This window comes from Delphinus delphis, chromosome 1 (assembly GCF_949987515.2).
Source record: "Delphinus delphis chromosome 1, mDelDel1.2, whole genome shotgun sequence".
Taxonomy (NCBI): Eukaryota; Metazoa; Chordata; class Mammalia; order Artiodactyla; family Delphinidae; genus Delphinus; species Delphinus delphis.
In genome coordinates this window covers 101,682,211-101,699,979 of record NC_082683.1, presented here as the reverse complement: position 1 = coordinate 101,699,979, position 17,769 = coordinate 101,682,211, and the positions used below count along the sequence as shown (strand labels likewise).

The following is a 17,769-nucleotide window of genomic DNA, read 5'->3' as shown; positions in this document are numbered from 1 at the left end:
ATTATTCATGTACAACATTTGGTTGTCAACAAAAGCAGGAACAAAGGCCTCTACAACATCCTGAAAAATTCTTTTATTTACTTTTTCATTGCTATCTGATGATTGTTACTAATACACAAGTGAATAATCAAGTAAAATATTGTTTTGTTGGATGTCTGCCGATCATCACTGGATCCACTGGCCCTGTCCACCAGCCCATATGTGAGGTACCTATGTAAGACTACCTGATCAAGTCTAAATACAAAAAAAAAGAATATAAGACTAGTGGGGTGAATAGAGAGAGTATACTTGGGATAGAAATATAAGTGAAATGCTAGAAAGTCTATGATAGTAAAAGTGAAAGCTGAGGAGCCCTAAGAGGAGTGAAAAAGGACCAACAAGGAAAGAGTCAAAATATAGGAAGTCATTATTATCTCTGAATAATTTAAGTCATTTTTCCCCTTCCTATTAAGCTTCTCTGTGTTTTCAGAATTGTTTATAGCAATAAAAATTACTTTTAAAACTATATAAATCATGTTTAACGATGATATTTGAGAGATATTCAGGTTTTGGAAATCTGACTCTGAGTTAATAAAACGATTTCTACTTGGGAAAGGGTTTATCTGGATTAGGTAAATTTAGGACCTGATATTTCTCCACATTTTGAGAAGCCTACAAGCTTCTCAGTAACGAAGCCTCACCTAGTTGGACAGATTTGGGAATATGAGTTCTAACACACGCTGACTGCACGTGCAAAACAGTAAGACATGTTTTTAAAAGAAGAAGCAGGCCCTTGAACATGCTGTCGGCTACATGGTGCTGTACTCACCTTCAGAAGCTACAGTGCTAATTTAACAATGAGGTCTCTGCTTGAAAATGTCCTGTGAATTTCTTTAAAGGTGGAAAACCTTTGTAAATTAAGGGGGCACTGGTTTCTAAAGTAAAACTATCCAAATTCAAGTACTGAGAAAATAAGGAATTTTTAAGCTAAGTCATAATGTCTCTAGTAAAACAAACAAGGTACGTCTCTAAAATAACATGACTTTTTCTGATGTTGCTGATGGCTAACGCAGGCTAATTCCAAAGGCTTTTCGTGCCAACATCTGCCCAATGGATACGAGGCGTCTCCTGTGTGGAGGAAGGCCCAGAGCTCTGGAGCTGGGGGAAATGCAGCTGAGCAAAGAGCCTGTGCTATCAGAGAGCTCCTGCTTTATAAAGAGGACAGGCTCTGGGTGAGGCAGAGATAAGGGGCCACTTGAAGGGTGCCAGTTTAGTGCTGCAGAATTAAGAAAAGAAAGCGAATGACTGGAGGTCTGACCTGGAAAAGTGCGGAGGGGGTGGCATTTGAGCAAACTGGGAACGCTATTAACTAATAAAGAAGAGAGATGGGGAGGAGGGCGTTGAAGCAGCCGGCAAAAGCACTGAGTAGGACACACGGAGGCCGACAAGCCTAAGCTGTAAACTGGAACAGAGAGCAGCTTAGTGCACCTGGAGCAGCGTGTGTGAGGTGGGGTGGGAGGGAAACTGGAGGCCGGCCGCAGCAAGCCTTACTTTCTAGGCCTAATGGAACACACATACATTGTGATTTCACATGCTCTTTTCTCTGCTTTCTGTTTTTCATGACCTGAATTAATTTCCCAGCGAGTCAATGTCCCCACCTAGCACCAAGCAGTAACAGACAGACGACACATTCTGAAAATGAAAAGTGGAATGGCTCGGATCATCCAGTGAAGTCACTCTGCTACTGAAGGAGAGATGAAAGCCAGCCTGATTAAGCAGTATGCGACTTACTAAATATTTAAAAAGAAAATTCGTGGGAACACTCTTTTTTTTTTTTTTTTTTTGCGGTATGCGGGCCTCTCACTGTTGTGGCCTCTCCCATTGTGGAGCACAGGCCCCAGACGCGCAGGCTCAGCGGCCATGGCTCACGGACCCAGCCGCTCCGCGGCATGTGGGATCTTCCTGGACCGGGGCACGAACCCGCATCCCCTGCATCGGCAGGCAGACTCTCAACCACTGCGCCACCAGGGAAGCCCTGTGGGAACACTCTTGCACTGCTGGTGGGAATGTGAATTGGTATAGCCACTATAGAGAACAGTATGGAGGTTCCTTAAAAAACTACAAATAGAACTACCATATGACCCAGTAATCCCACTACTGGGCATATACCCTGAGAAAACTATAATTCAGAAAGAGTCATGTACCAAAATGTTTATTGCAGCTCTATTTACAATAGCCCGGAGATGGAAACAACCTAAGTGTCCATCATCGGATGAATGGATAAAGAAGATGTGGCACATACATACAATGGACTATTACTCAGCCATAAAAAGAAATGAAATTGAGCTATTTGTAATGAGGTGGATGGACCTAGAGTCTGTCATACAGAGTGAAGTAAGTCAGAAAGAGAAAGACAAATACCGTATGCTAACACATATATATGGAATTTAAGAAAAAAAAAAAAGGTCATGAAGAACCTAGGGGTAAGACGGGAATAAAGACACAGACCTAGAGAATGGCCTTGAGGATATGGGGAGGGGGAAGGGTAAGCTGTGACAAAGTGAGAGAGTGGCATGGACATATATACACTACCATATGTAAAATAGATAGCTAGTGGGAAGCAGCCGCATAGCACAGGGAGATCAGCTCAGTGCTCTGTGACCACCTCGAGGGGTGGGATAGGGAGGGTGGGAGGGAGGGAGACGCAAGAGGGAAGAGATATGGGAACATATGTATATGTATGACTGATTCACTTTGTTATAAAGCAGAAACTAACACACCATTGTAAAGCAATTATACTCCAATAAAGATGTTAAAAAAAAAAGAAAATTCGTTGATCTACTGATATTTATATGAATGCTTATTAATTCAAGGAACTATACTAGGAACCCATTTATTCCAAAAATTTACAATACACAAGCTAATAAAATATGGTTAATTTTCCTTTCTAATAAAATTATGTCACTCTATTTCACATAACTAAATTCATTTCATAAATTTTGCCTTTCTAAATATACATTAACTATTTCTACTATATTCATTTTTGTACTTAACAATCCTCTTACTTTCAAAGAGAGAATGAAAACAGATTTCAGGCCAATTCCCACCAAATCTCAGTTAGTAGAACTTGAATAAAGGATTACTATATCAAATCGCTATCTGAGTGAAAATTCTACGGGTATCTCTCACTTCACAGAAGAAAGGTGGTACCATTGGCTGAAAACTGTATTTATCTCAAGATTTTAATGATTAAAATTAGAGGTCTGATACCTGAGGGGAGAAAACCTTTCAGAAGCACAATAAAACTTCTGGTGAAATAGGCCTAAGTTGGTGGCTCATCTTACAGCCTTTAGAGGACCATGGTGTGATACTCTGGATGAGTTTTTTGTAGAACCCTGCCCTGACCAGGGCATCAACCTTTTACTGCTTTGAGTCCATGCACTCTAAGGATTTCTCCCATATCTGAGTATCTTCCCATGTCCACATGAAGAGGCCCTGAAATTATACTCATCCGTGGGATGAAGAGGTGTCACTATATATTCAATATGCACAGATTGTTCTATAATATCATAACTCAGTCGCACCCCTAGCACGTGATCTGACCAAGCCTGAAGATCTTTCAGCTTGAAGCATTAGGTTAAAAAAGAAATTGGTACCCTCCATTGGCAATATGAAGGTTAAAATGCACTCTACTGAGAGGTTACTTTAAACAAGGGATACCTGCATTCTGAATTAATTAAGCATCTCTCTTCCCAGGAGCTGCCAAGCATTGGAGCGCTTGCGGAATTTAGTTCTTCACCAAAGTCAGTTCAGGCAAACTCCTGAAAGGGAATAACGCCGCTCATTGACCCACATCCTCTTAAGACATTCCTTCTGCTTATTAAATTAAAAGTCTAAGAGGAAAAACTACTTACAAAGATAAGAGAAAGACCACTGTTCCCTGCAGGTTAACCAGAATGGCTAGGGTTCTCCAGGAGCGGATGAAGTATCCCAACAGGGCATACTGGGCGATGCCGACTGCGAAGAAGAGGCCACCGATCGACCCTAATTCAGGAAAAGAGACCTGTTACTGGGGAAAGGACCATCTGCAGCCCCATTTCCAACCCAGGTCACGGAGTCAATCCCTTCCTTGTGAGATGTCACCAGAAAGAAAAACCTACGCAAATATGCAGGATCAGATGATAAAACTAGAAGAGAGGCCAGGAAATTAGTGGAAAAGAAGGAAGGACAGATGAAAAATACAAACCACACGTGGTCAAGATGAATTTTAAGGGCCTGCCCAAGTGCTTTCTGCATTGATGTTGTACTGACATCCACCTGAACTTGTGGCTGAGGCTTGGAAATATTGTTTGCTACGTGGTGGGAAGGTTTTTAGGGCATGAGACTATGAAAATGCTGGGACTGCATCTTTATCACAGGGGCTGTCCCTGAAATCCCTATCTTAAATCACAACCTACTCTCCCCAGTTCTCCCTATTGTCCTTCTCCACTTAATTTATCACCATCATATATATCACCATCAGTTATATTTGTTTCTTGTCTGTCTATCCCAAGTAGAATATAAGTTCTATGAAGCATGAATGTTTGTCAGCACACTGACAGAAAAAACATCATCTATGGGGTTGTTAAGGATCCTATGGTTTTTGAAATAAATGCTGAATGGGTACAAACCCACTGCCTTGCCCAATATACTGGCAAATTCTATACCCAACAATCCTGTAAGACAAATGTTTCTCTTATTCTTGTCCGTAGATTATTAACCTATAACAAAAACAATGCCTTGTATGCTGTCTGCCCTGGTGAGGAAAAGGGGGACGCAGAAGGGAAAGCTGCTGTGACAGCGAGTTCAGTGTGCTCAGAAAACCAGTCAGAGCATGTGGTCCACTAAGTAAGGGAATGCGGACTTCCATTCCCTGTGATTTCCCTGGAAACTTAAGATAATCAATAGCTATTACAGGTTCATTACAGTGCACCGAATAGCACCTGGTTTCCAAGAACAAGGCTTTCTGTCATCGCTCAGAACAGTCCTGAGTACTCAGTGCCCACTGACAACAATGTAGGCAAAAAGTCCAGAGACCACAGGATGGGACCACTTCAGAGGGACCAAGTTCAGACCCCAGTTCTGCCACATGCTGCTGTGTGACTTTAGGCAACTCACTAAATGTCTCTGAGCCTCAGTTTCCTTATCAAGAGAAATAATAATATCTACTCCAAAGGGTAGTTATTGGTTTCAAATGAAACAATGCATGTGGTACAAATGTGAGGACGTTATTATCGTCCTACTGTTAAAATGGGTATAGCCCCTTATATCTACTAACCTCCCCCCAAAAGCCATCTGGAAGCCTCCTCTACCTAGCCTCCTCTATCGATAATTTTAAAATACTGTCTACCTAGCACTCCTTTCTAATTCCAAGAACGCTTTCTCTTTTTCAGAGAGATGACCTCCCCATACTTTGCCCCTGTGGTTCAAGTCAGGGCTGCCAGTCATGGGCCTCTTGCTGGGACCATCAGAGCTCCTACCAAGGATTTTAAATACTGGACGTGGTGGTGAAACCTGAGAGCTGCTGGGCCCCATCCCTGACTGAGCAGAGGAAGCTTCTCAGAGATGATGGGAAACAGAAATGAGATGCATCTGACTTCCGGGTTCCAGGTATCACAAGGGCCTGGCTCTTCTGTGGTTTGGTTGTGTTAACCAAATGATTTCCCTTTATACCTAAGCTCATCACAGTTGAAACTCTGTCTCAGAAAGACCTGGGATCAACTGGATATAATGGATGGGAGGAAATGATTCAAAGGTTCTAGTTTAATGGCTTTAAATAAAAAGATTACATTACTATAGAGAGAGGTCCCAGAAGAGGATGGAGATTTTAGGTAAAAGAAAGCAACATGTTTAATTTGAGGTGCCAAGAGACATTCATATCTAATATCCAGCAAGAAGCTGCACATGTATGCCCCGAAATGACAACAGGGATAAGGTGAGGATACAGGTTTGGTAAGGCTCTAGGTCATTTGGTTAAAAAATTTAATTAGAAAAAAAAGAACACTTCAAATCACCACTTTTGCACATTGTAATTCTGGAGAACCATAGGTGGTTGTGTAACTGTTTATGGGCGTTTGGGTATTTATGTCTATTTTTCAGATTTCTTTTCTGTTTATTTTAAATTAATTTCATGTCTGCTATTCCCACTCAGTTCGCACTAGTAAAAGCCAAATTTCAGCAGGTTAGAAAATAGTGTATAGTGATGACTTCGTTTTTGTAAATGTCTCCAGTGATCCCTCCAGTTTTCAAGCACAAGCCATGAAGTCCCCTTGATTCCTCTTGGTCTTGCCTTTTATGCTGGTTCTTTAACAGGTCACGTTCCCACCAAATCCAGCTCAAATGCACCCTCTTTCCTCCTCCACTACTCCCACCTGGTCTAAGCTGCCTCTGGGTTGCATGGGGCCAACCACACCAGCCTCCTGAATGACCCCTCAATTTCTACTCTTGCTCCTCTATAATCCATTCTTCACATGCCTACCAGAGTAATCTTTCTGTATACAAGATCCCATTGTTTCTCTCTTTAATTCATTCACTGGCTACTCACTGCACTGTGAGTGAAAAAAAAAACCCAAAATTTCTCATTTGGCCTATCATGGGCCCTATATCATTCTGCCCCTCCAATCTGATCTCATCCCAACCTCCCCATGCCTCTCCACACTGCATCTTTTCAGGTCCTCAGAGAAGCTCATTCCTACCTCAGGGCCTTGGTCCTTGCCATTCCATCTGACTGGAATGTTCTCTCAGAATCTCACATGCCTAGGTCTCCCTCATCATTCACATCTTTGATCAAACATCTACATCTCGGTTTTCTCTAACCATCTGTCCACTGCACTTACTGCCTAGTCTATTACCCTGTTTAATTTTCTTCACTGCACTTAAAATTTTCTGAAATTACCTCATATTGGTTATGTCTCTCCTGATTAAAACATAAGCTCCATAAGAACAAGGACCTTCCCCCACCCTGGCCTGCCATGTTCACCCTTTTATCACAAGTGTCTATAAAGGCAGTGTCTGGTACATGGCAGGGTCTATTTAATAAATGAATGTTGTAGAACAGATATGCAAAGAAGAAGCTCTAGGACACACAGCAATATGTTTATAGTGGTGATGTTCACGTGGGTAGGACTATATGTATTATTTATATTTCACTTGTATATGCTCTTGATTTTTTTACAATGAACATCAATTCCTTTTGTTATAAGATATTTATATAAGAAAAATAAATAATAAATATATTAATATGACATTTTTCATAGTTTTAGTATTTTATTTTTTCTACTCAATAATTTTCAATCAATTATCCTCATTCTTGTTAAGCAATACACTGCAAATTGGTCAAAAATGGATGTTTTCAGTTTGTATTTATACTTTTTATATGTACTTTACATAGTATTTTATACATACTGCAAATACTTGGTAATCAAGCACAATTTTTCAAAATCTTTTTTAACTGCTAAACAATTAGGCTACTTCCAACTAATCCCCTATTGCTAACCTTTTAGGTTTTTTTCTCAGTTTCTTGCAGTTCATGAGCGTATCTGAAGCCACTGGAGTGTATAAAATTGTGCTGGAGAGAAAACAGCTTAGAAAGAAAGGCCAAGGACAAAATTCTGGGGAAGACTCGGCTCATGGGAGAGGGACGAAGGAAGCTCCTCACAAGAGTTCCAGGGGCATCAGAATCTTCTGTCCTGGTGCAGGTCAAGTGCACTGGCCTTCAGGGAACTCTCTCAAGCTCCTTCTGAATTTCACATTGAACTTGGCAACCATCTGATACCACTGTTGCAGGTTTTTTTTCCTTTCTCCCTTTTCCCTTCGCTATAGAAATTTTAATAGCCCCATCTTAACTCAGCTTCAAGGACAAGAATGGAAAGTAAATGCACTTTAAGAGCCATCTTTTCACTGGCTTTAGGCCGAATGGCAAGGAAGCAAGAGACCAGGAGGTCTTTCTTTTTGCCCAAAATATGCAACAGGACAGGAATAGTCCTAGAGAATTGGGTAGGGTGGGGGCAGTATATGTGTTTTGTAAGAGAGCACCTTCTTCATGGAACAACTAGAGTCAAATGTGAACATTTTAATAGAGAAATGTGCTGGGTACATGAAAAATATGTACTCATGATGCTCTACACGAGCAAGATTTCAGTTTTCTATTTTTTTAATTATTTTTTTAAATAAATTTATTTATTTATTTTTGGCTGCACTGCGCCTTTGCTGCTGCCTGCGGGCTTTCTCTACTTGCAGCGAGCGGGGCTGCTCTTTGTTGGGTTGCGCGGGCGTCTCATTGCGGTGGTTTCTCTTGTTGCAAAGCAGGAGCTCTAGGTACACGGGCTTCAGTAGTTGTGGCTCACAGGTCCTAGAGCCCAGGCTCAGTAGTTGTGGTGCACAGGCTTAGTTGCTCTGTGGCATGTGGGATCTTCCCGGACCAGGGATTGAACCCATGTCCCCTGCATTGGCAGGCAGATTCTTAACTACTGCACCACCAGGGAAGTTCCTGAGCCAGATTTTAGACTCAGGAAAACCAAAACCCCAGGAGAGGGTGCTTTTGTGTCCTCCCCGGACAATGTGAGTGGTCGTGATCACCATCATTACTCATTTCTTGGGAAGTCCCAGCAAGTCTGAACCCACTACTTGAAAAAGTGACCTTAAAAGTCTCAATGCAAACTGAAGACTCAGAGGACATTTTCTCACTGATCCTGACTTAGGAGCTGGGCTAGGGAAAAAAGAAGCCCATCTCTAAAGGCTTTGAAAGCTGCTATAGATAAAGTGAGTCATAAAAAAGCACCACGTGTAAGAGACAGGCAGGAAGCCTGTCCTGCTAGGACGGAGCAGGTGTCTCTTGCTCCCCACCTTAATTCTAATTTGTCCAACCCTCTGTGTCCTTCAGCTTGGACAGCAGTTTGGTCGACATACAAACAGAGCAAAATTTATTTTATTTAGCTTTGTCTTCCAGCTCAATACATTAGCCCTCACCAACTTTGAAAACACCACCAAGCGAGAAAAAAATAGGCTAAGCAGACCAGTATTCGTATGAGGTGACCCACTGAAGATCTAAGAGGGGAGTACTCAGGGAACAGTGGGACAACATGAGCCTGGCGTCATCCTAGCCCTGTCAGTCACGAGCTGTGTGAAAATGGGCATATCACCCCTCCTTTCAGAGGCGAAGTGTCCTCACCTGTAAAATGAAGGTAGAAATTCTTAGCTTGTAGGCCCTGGGAATATGACAGATGAGTCAGATGCCTAGCATGGTACCTGGCACATAACAGATGCTCAGCAAATGGTAGCTGGCACGCTCTCATCCACATCGTCATGCAGGCAAGTTCCTACAGTCCCACAGTCAACTTGTTCCCGTATTAGTACAAGAACATCAATAGCACTCAGTAATTGTCAAATGAACGGAAAGCGAAACAAAGTTCTCACTGCAAACCTACAGTCCACAAAGTCGAGTCTTAGTGCAGTTGTTCTCCTAAGACATTATTTTAAGTCAAGGAGCTTTTAAAATCATTTATTTTACTATAGTGTAGTTCTTAAGAAGATGATGGGATAGTTAAAAATAATACAGAATATGGCCTCTATTTTGGAACTTAAACATCATTAAAGAAATACAAGAGTACTACTAACTTGAAGAGACCAGTAAAAATCAGAAAGGCCTATGCGACAAGGATTTAATACAATACAATACGAAGGCACTGAGAAAGGAGTTTCTAGTATTTCCTCTGCACTATTTTTCACTTTACCGGTAAAAAGCAGTTAACGAATGCCCTTAGGCAATCTGTGAGGATAGGGGCAAGGTCACCATCTGTGAGGCAGGCCCCATGGGAGACTATCTAGAGAGGAATACACATAAAATGACTAATGACTCGTTCAAGGTCATATAGAACAAACTCAGGAAAAAATCTAACAGCTGGATAGAGCACCTCAAGTCCGAGTGCATTTTTAGACTCGATGGTTGAACTGGTTCCTATCAAGTTGTCTGGAGCAGCTCCCCATCTCCATGTCTGCATGGATTGAAGCAGTACCTGCGAGTGCCCAGTAGGCGGTGCCCACACATTCGTTCAGCAGGACAAAGGCCACCAGCGACATCCCGCCATTCATCACGCCCACCAGGAAGCGAGTTACTGCAAAGAACTCATATGAGGGGGAAAACCCATTTGCGATAGCAAATAAGATGTCAAGAGCACAACCTAGAAAGAGAAGAACACTATTCAATAATGCATAGGCAAAACAGCATTTGATGAACGTAATGTATTATATTCATTAGTTTGTAAAGAAAAATCTTTGTGAATTTAAATTTTCTGAGCTATGTTATTTTTTTAAAACAGTTTCTCTTAAAGACTATCAAGAAAAACTGAGGTTTTCTTTGTTACAAGTTGATTTCTGTCATGCGCAGTTTTCAATTATTAACAATAATGCTGGAAACTGATAAATCTTAGCTCGTACTCAGCGTGTCAAGAGGACTATGCTGAGACCTACAGAGCTCATCTGAAATGAATCAGCACACAAGATACAAGGAAATGGATCCAGTAGACTGCCTCAATCTTTGTTCTCCTTAGAAACATGGCATGAATTAGAATCCAGGGATTGCAGAATTCACCACCACGAAAAGCTCACAGTGCAAATATCTGGCCTTCCTCGGGTATGCTGGTCACTTTAAAATGCTTGGCCAGAATCAACTCAGCCTCTTGCCAGTGAAATAAAAATCAGTTCTGGGTCCACATGGCAATTCCCTGAGAACCTTAAGGAAATGGTCCCCTTATTATTTCCCTGGGAACCTTAGGGAAATAACTCCTCTTATTCAGTCCATGAACACTAAGAGATTACCTGTGAGATAGACTTTTTTCCTTCCGAACCGATCTGAGAGCTGACCAAATGAGATAACTCCCACAAACACACCACTGAAGAAAAAAGAGCTTGCTGCACTCACTTTGTAAGATCTGTTGGCAATTAAAAACCACTAGAGAAAGAAAAAAACAAAAGGCAGACACTTAGGTCACAGAAAAGATGGATGGATGGAGTTAGCTATTAAAAAAAACAAATGTACAACAAAAACTTGAATATTGGAACTTCGCCACTGTATTACCACTATTAACCGGAATTCAGCAGAACATCCATCCAGGACAACACCCAAGGAGATTCTGTCTTCAGGAACCCCAGAAATCATTATTATAAAGTGCTCCCACAATAGTCTATACACATCTTGTGCCAGCACTGAGCACAGTATGTAACAGCTAATTACTTACTCATCTGTTGGTCACGTCTTTGAACCTAAGTTCCTGTGTTTCTAGACAGGAGGAGCCGTATCCCATTAATTTCCATTTCTCTGACACCTAACGTTTTACACGACATATATGAGGCAAAAAATGAACGGTCCTTTTCTCCAATAAATTAATGGGTTTAAAACCTCTTGAGTGCTTTCCTTGAAAAATTGAACATACAATTACCTTATGATCCAGTGATTCCACTTCAGAGTATATACACAAAAGAACTGAAAGCAGGGATTCACAGATTTTGTACACTAAGGTTCATAGCAGCATTAGTCACAATACCCAAAAGGTGTAAGGAACCCAAATGTCCATTCATTGATGAATGGATAAACAAAATGTGGTATATACATCAAATGGAATATTATACAGCCTTAAAAAGGAATGAAATTCTGGAAAGCTACAACATGAATGAACCTTGACCTTACACTAAGTGAAATAGCAGACAAAAAGGGAAAATAATTTATGATTCCAATTATGAGTGTGATATTGTAATTTACAGTAAGCAACATATATTTGGGTTTTATCCATTGTTCCTGGAACACAGCTCCTGAAATCCTCGTAATTTCCTATGTAAGAACCACAGGGATATCTTTTTTTAATAATATTTAGATTTTTTCCCAGGTCCTGGAAAAGCTTCAGAGCAATAAAGGTAAAATGGGTGTCTTTTGTTATTTGTAACAAGCCCCTTGCTTATGTTAATGAGGTGACTTTTGGAAAGCCCTTAGATGGGGGCTGGTTGTCAGGGGAACCAACCATGTGAATAGAGGGCTGGGATTTCAGTCCTACCCTCTAGGCCTCTGGGTAGAGGAGAGAGACTAGAGGTTGAATCAACTGCCTACGGCCAGTGGGTTAATAAATCATGCCTTCGTAATGAGGCCGCCATAAAAATTCAAAGGGAAGGGGTTTGGAGAGCTTCTGGGTTAGTGAACATGTGCAGGTGCTGGGAGGGTGGTCAGCTCAGAGAGGGCATGGAAGTTCTGTGTCCCTTCCATCCTTCCATACCTTGCCCTGTGCATCTCTTCCACCTGGTCATCCTGAGTTATATCTTTTTATAATAAACCAGTGATCTAGTAAGTAAAATGTTTTCTTGAGTTCTGTGAGCTGCCCTAGCAAATTAATCTAACTGAAGGAGGAGGTCCTAGGACCCTCTGATTTATAGTCAGTTGATCAGAAGCACAGGAAGCAGCCTGAACTTGTGACTGGTGTCTGAAGGGGGTGGCAGGGGCAGTCCTGTGGGACTGAACCCTAACCTGTGGGATCTGACGCTAACTCCAGGTAGATGGTGTCAGAACTGAACTGAACTGCAGGGACACCCAGCCGGTGTGGCAGAACGGCTTGAGGTGGGAACCTCCCCCTCCACACACACACACACTCCCACCCACCCACATTTGGCAGCAGAAGTGTCTGAAGGGAAGTAGTTGCCGGTAGAGGAGAAACCAGAGGAGTGTTTTTCCTTTACCTGGAGTAGTCACATCCACAGACACAGAAAGTAGCATAGTGGTTACCAGGGGCTGTTAGAGTGAGGAGTTACTGGTTAATGAAGATAGAGTTTCAGTTTGGGATAGCGACAAAGTTGTAGAGATGGACAGGGGTGATGGTTGCACAAAGATGCAAATGTACTTCATGCCCCTGTACTGTACACTTTAAAATGATACATTTTATGTATATTTTACCACAATAAAAAATAATCCCTTGAGCACTATTACCTTCTATTTTAGGAAAACTTATAAACTCAAAGAGGAAGTAGTCATCCTCTGCTTAAAATGTCATTATCTAAAGCCCTGCCTAGTGATGTGCTACTGTGATCTTTGATTATAAAGCAACCTGTGTCTCAGAGGTGACCTCAGAGAACCAAGAGAATGCTCATCTCTCCCCTCCACAGCCCCCTTCATAGGCTCAGCAAAGACAGGTTTAAGAAAACCCCTTCTCGAAAACTCACATGGAGACACCCCTTAGTTGTCCCTTCTCTGTCTTTCAGACCACTCCTGTCTCACACTTTGACAACCAGTCATTATGGCCCAAAGCACATCTAACTTCTCTCCTTCTCTTGTATTTCCTGTAAGACAAGATCGATAAAGATCCTGACAAGACAGCTTCTGTACATCTTTATGCAACAACACCACACAAAAATTTAGGCACTGGAAATAAGAATAATGCCCCTCACTAATGCTGTGCTTTACTTCTAAGTTCTTCTGTCCTTCACATGCGGTTTTTAACAAGATTAACTAATTGGTTTTCCTAGCTCTTCACGGATTAGAAATAGTAGTCTAGTGTGACACTGCCCTTAGAAATAGTAATCAGGCAGTTACCGCTCTTGGTGGCAGTCGTAATTTAAAGAAAAGAGTGATGGAAGCAATATGACTAAAAAAACTGAACTACATTCCAGGCTTTTTTCATTCCGGTATTCAATAAATAGTTGATTAGTTTCTACTAGAGGTTAGTAACTATTCTAAACACTGGGAATACAGATGCGAACGATCTAGATTTGGTTCCTGCCCTCATGGAGTATAAGTTCCAGTAGCGTAAGCTAGACATTAAACAAGCAAACACAGAGGGAGAGACTGGGAGGAAACCTCTTTAAATAAGGTACTCAGGGAAGCCTTCTCTGGGGAGGTGACACTTGTGACCTGAATGATGAGAAAGTGACCAACCCTGAAAAGCTGTTTGGGGAACATGAGGATAACTGCAACGGCCCTAAGGCGAAGACACATCAGGGCGCCTCTCATGGGGGTGGCATTAAATGAGGTCAGAGAGGTGGGCAGGCATCACGTCATGCAGGGCCCTGAGCCACGGTAAGGAGCTAGGATTTTATTCCAGTGCAAAGGGAAAACATTGAATTACTGTATTTGTGTCTCTGAAGATCAGCCTGGGCCACACTTAGAGAATGCATTACAACAGGGAAAAGTGGGAGAAGGGAGGCTACTGCAATAGTTCAGGAGATAACGGGGGCTTGGACTAGGATGAAAGCAATGATGGGATTACATGAATTACATGAACGTGGGATGGATCTTGAAGGTAGAACTAGCAGGACTTGCTGATGAATGAGATGTGCAGCGGGGAAGAGAGAAAGGGAGAGTCAGGATTTAACCTAAGTTTTTAACTTTAGCCATTCAGTGAATGGTGATGACATTTACTGAGATGGAGGAGGCTGCAAAGGGATTTCAGGTATGTGGTGGTAAATTTAAGAGTTCTCTTTAGACATGTGGAGGTTGAGATGCCTAAAAAACACCCAAGTGGAAATGCCAAGCTAGCATTTGGATGTGGGTCTTGAGCTCGAGGGAGAGGATGTGAGGGGTTATGAACTTAGAGATAAGGAAGAAGGCTCGGGACAGAGGCCCAGGACACTTCCACATTCAGAGGCTGAGTAGAAGAGAACTGCCACAGAAAACTCACAAGCAGGAGTCAGAGAGAGAGCAAGAAAACTGGAGGGAGGGTGGTGTCACAAATACTACAAGAGGAGATGTGATTCAGGGAGAAAGGGGTGGTCAAGTTATGTCGAATGTTGCTTTAGAGGTCAAGTTAACCTGAGGACAGAGATGTGCAGTTATATTTGGAAACAAAATGGACACTTAAAAAATAGCAATTTCGGGCTTCCCTGGTGGCGCAGTGGTTGAGAGTCCGCCTGCCGATGCAGGGGACACGGGTTCGTGCCCCAGTCCGGGAAGATCCCACATGCCGCGGAGCGGCTGGGCCTGTGAGCCATGGCCGCTGAGGCTGCGCGTCGGAGCCTGTGCTCCGCAACGGAAGAGTCCGCAACAGTGAGAGGCCCGCGTACCGCACACACACACACAAAAAAAGCAATTTCAGTAGAGTGCGAATGGCAGCCAGATTGGAGAAGGTTGAAGAATTGGACGAGCTTGAGGAACTGCAGGCAGAGAAGCTATCCTTGCAGGAGAAAAGTACTTGGAAAAGCAAGAAGGAAGGGGCTTGAGTGTACCAAGTAGAGCAGGTAGCCTTTCGTAGAAGCAGGGAAGTTCCACTGTAAGTGGGAGGAAGGCAGAATGTGGGTTCAGAAGCAGGTAGTAAAGGAACCTTTGCTGGACTGCATCATTGCTTTTTCACTGAAATATCAAGAGAGGTCGACTGTTGAAGGGAGTGTAAGTGGAGGGGGAGCCAGAAGTCTAAGGAGGAAGAAGACAGGCCCTTCTCAGAACGGGACGTGGCCCATTCACAGGAAATGCCACAGGACTGCCATACCGAATGCACACCTGAGTTTTGTACTTATCCATTTTGTGAGGAGAAGGCGGGGAGTTGGGGGGTTCCCAGGAGTATTCCACAGGGAGAGAGGTACCAGGGAGTTGCAGGGATTTGCAAAGGAGTGTTTATTATAATAACAAAATACATGCTGGTTAAGGAGAAAAGGAAGACATAGGAGGATGGTAGGTAGTGAAATAATGTCACCATCAGGAAATCCCCCTATTTCTTTAACTCCTCTGTACTTTCCATTCTTGCCCTTATTGAAATTTGGTTGTCCGCAGAGGAAATCACTCACTGAACAAGATCCCTCTCAACTGGAGGCTGTTTTTCCTTTTACACCCATGGACCTGAGAACCTGAGATGGGAGCAGATAGCCAAACTTCAAAATTGTCAGCTCGTGTGAAGATCACATCATTAGACTGTGTAACCTACTACCTTTCTGGGGCAGAGAATCTAGCCCGTTTGGAAATGGCCACTCTTCCTTTGTTCCATAGGAAGAGAATGTTTAGCTGGGCATAAATTTCCCAATATCCCTGACAATTAGGATGGCCACGTTACCAAGTTCTGCACAATGAATGTAAGCAGAAGCATCATGTGGCAACTTCCAGGAACAGGTCTTAAGAGATGGCTGATCAGCCCTTTTCCCCTTCTTTATTTCTACTACCCTACTGCTTAGAATGCCCATTTGAATGCTGGAGCTCTAAAAAAATAAAAGCAGAGTTACCATATGATCCTGCAATCCCACTCCTGGGCATATATCCGGAGAAAACCATAATTTGAAAAGATACATGCACCCCTATGTTCACAGCAGCACTATTTACAATAGCCAAGACATGGAAGCAACCTAAATATCCATCAATAGATGAATGGATAAAGAAGATGTGGTATATAAACACAATGGAATACTACTCAACCATAAAAAAGATGAAATAATGCCACTTGTAGCAACATGGATGGATCTAGAGATTATAATACTAAGTGAAGTAAGTCAAACAGACAAATACCACATGATATCACTTATATGCATAATCTGAAAAAGAAAAGATACAAATGAACTTACTTACAAAACAGAAATAGACCCACAGACATAGAAAACAAACTTCTGGTTACCAAAGGGGGAAGGCAGAGGATAAATTAGAAGGATAAGATTTAAATGTTTTGTCTTATTTTCAACATTAAAGGACCTACTGTATAGCACAGGGAACTCTACTCAATATTTTGTTATAACTCTAAGGGAAAAGAATCTGAAAAAGAATATATATATGTATATGTAAAGCTGAATCACTCTGCTGTACACCTGAAAATAACACGACATTGTAAATCAACTATAATTTTTAAAAATTAAAAAATAAAAAGATAATGTGTGTATGGAAAAGAAAAGAAAAAAAGCTGGAGCTCTACCTGAGGCCATGATGAAGAGGGTCACTTGTTAGTGATAATGAAGTCAAAGGCTGGGTCCCTGACAACACTGCAGTAGAGCCCAGGCACTGCATATGTTTTTAAGTTCTCCAGATGATGCTCATAGGCAATCAGGTTAAGAATTCCTGCCCTGGACCTTGTCACCCTCAACAACAGCATCACCTCTAAAATCTTGATTTTGAACAGCCCACTCACCATTCCCTAGACTTCCACCCACTTCCTCCAGTACCCCTACTCCAAACATTCTTCAACCTCTTCAAGGCCTCCAGTTACCAAACACTATAGGAAGTATGGCCTGAGTCATCGAAAAAAGCTTAAGTCATGTTAAGAAGCCCTGATTTGAGGATCTGTAAAGGAAATGGTAAAATACGTTTTAAAGTTTCACACAAAATGATTAAAAGAGGTTTGGAATTTGAAGGAGAAATTCTGTTTTGTGAAAAATTAACTTATTTTGGATGTATGGATAGTTCTGTGACAGAATTTTCAATTTACAAGGAATGCATATGAGGATTGTTTTCCAGGTTGAAAAATGAATTAAATATTAGGTTGGCCTAGAGAAGACAGGGCTGCATTCGTCCCAGGGCTATATCCCTTCTCTTACAATGGCCAATAAAAAACAAGTACAATTAGGCCTTGTTAACACCCTGGAATCCAAATACTTGCTTTTATGTCTTTCATATTCTTAGTGTTTGCTTTGGTGCTTTCATGCCTTTAAAATCTGGCCTGCACGTTTAGCTTTGACTATCCTGCACCTCAATTCTGCTGGTCTGTTTACATGGCCAAGAGGTTCAGGCTCACACTGATTGGTTTTGTGTTTAATCAATAAGGAGAGGTCAACGTGGCTGCTCCATCATCAACTACCCCGCGAACCATTTGG

At 42.0% G+C, this 17,769-nt stretch overlaps 1 protein-coding gene across 2 annotated transcripts in view; it reads right to left on the bottom strand.

Moving 5' to 3' along the window:
• The window catches only part of SLC22A15 (solute carrier family 22 member 15), a 79,762-nt gene that overhangs the window by 29,133 nt on the left and 32,860 nt on the right, over positions 1-17,769 (bottom strand). For both annotated transcript variants that reach the window (XR_009521591.1, XM_060027731.1), the window contains exons 3-5: positions 10,834-10,966; positions 10,032-10,196; positions 3,894-4,023 (exon numbers count right to left, since the gene is read on the bottom strand). Coding sequence is in view for 1 of the 2 variants with exons in the window: in XM_060027731.1 (XP_059883714.1) it covers positions 3,894-4,023; positions 10,032-10,196; positions 10,834-10,966 (428 nt within the window). In the remaining variant the exon portion in view is untranslated. The remainder of the gene's footprint in view (positions 1-3,893; positions 4,024-10,031; positions 10,197-10,833; positions 10,967-17,769) is intronic.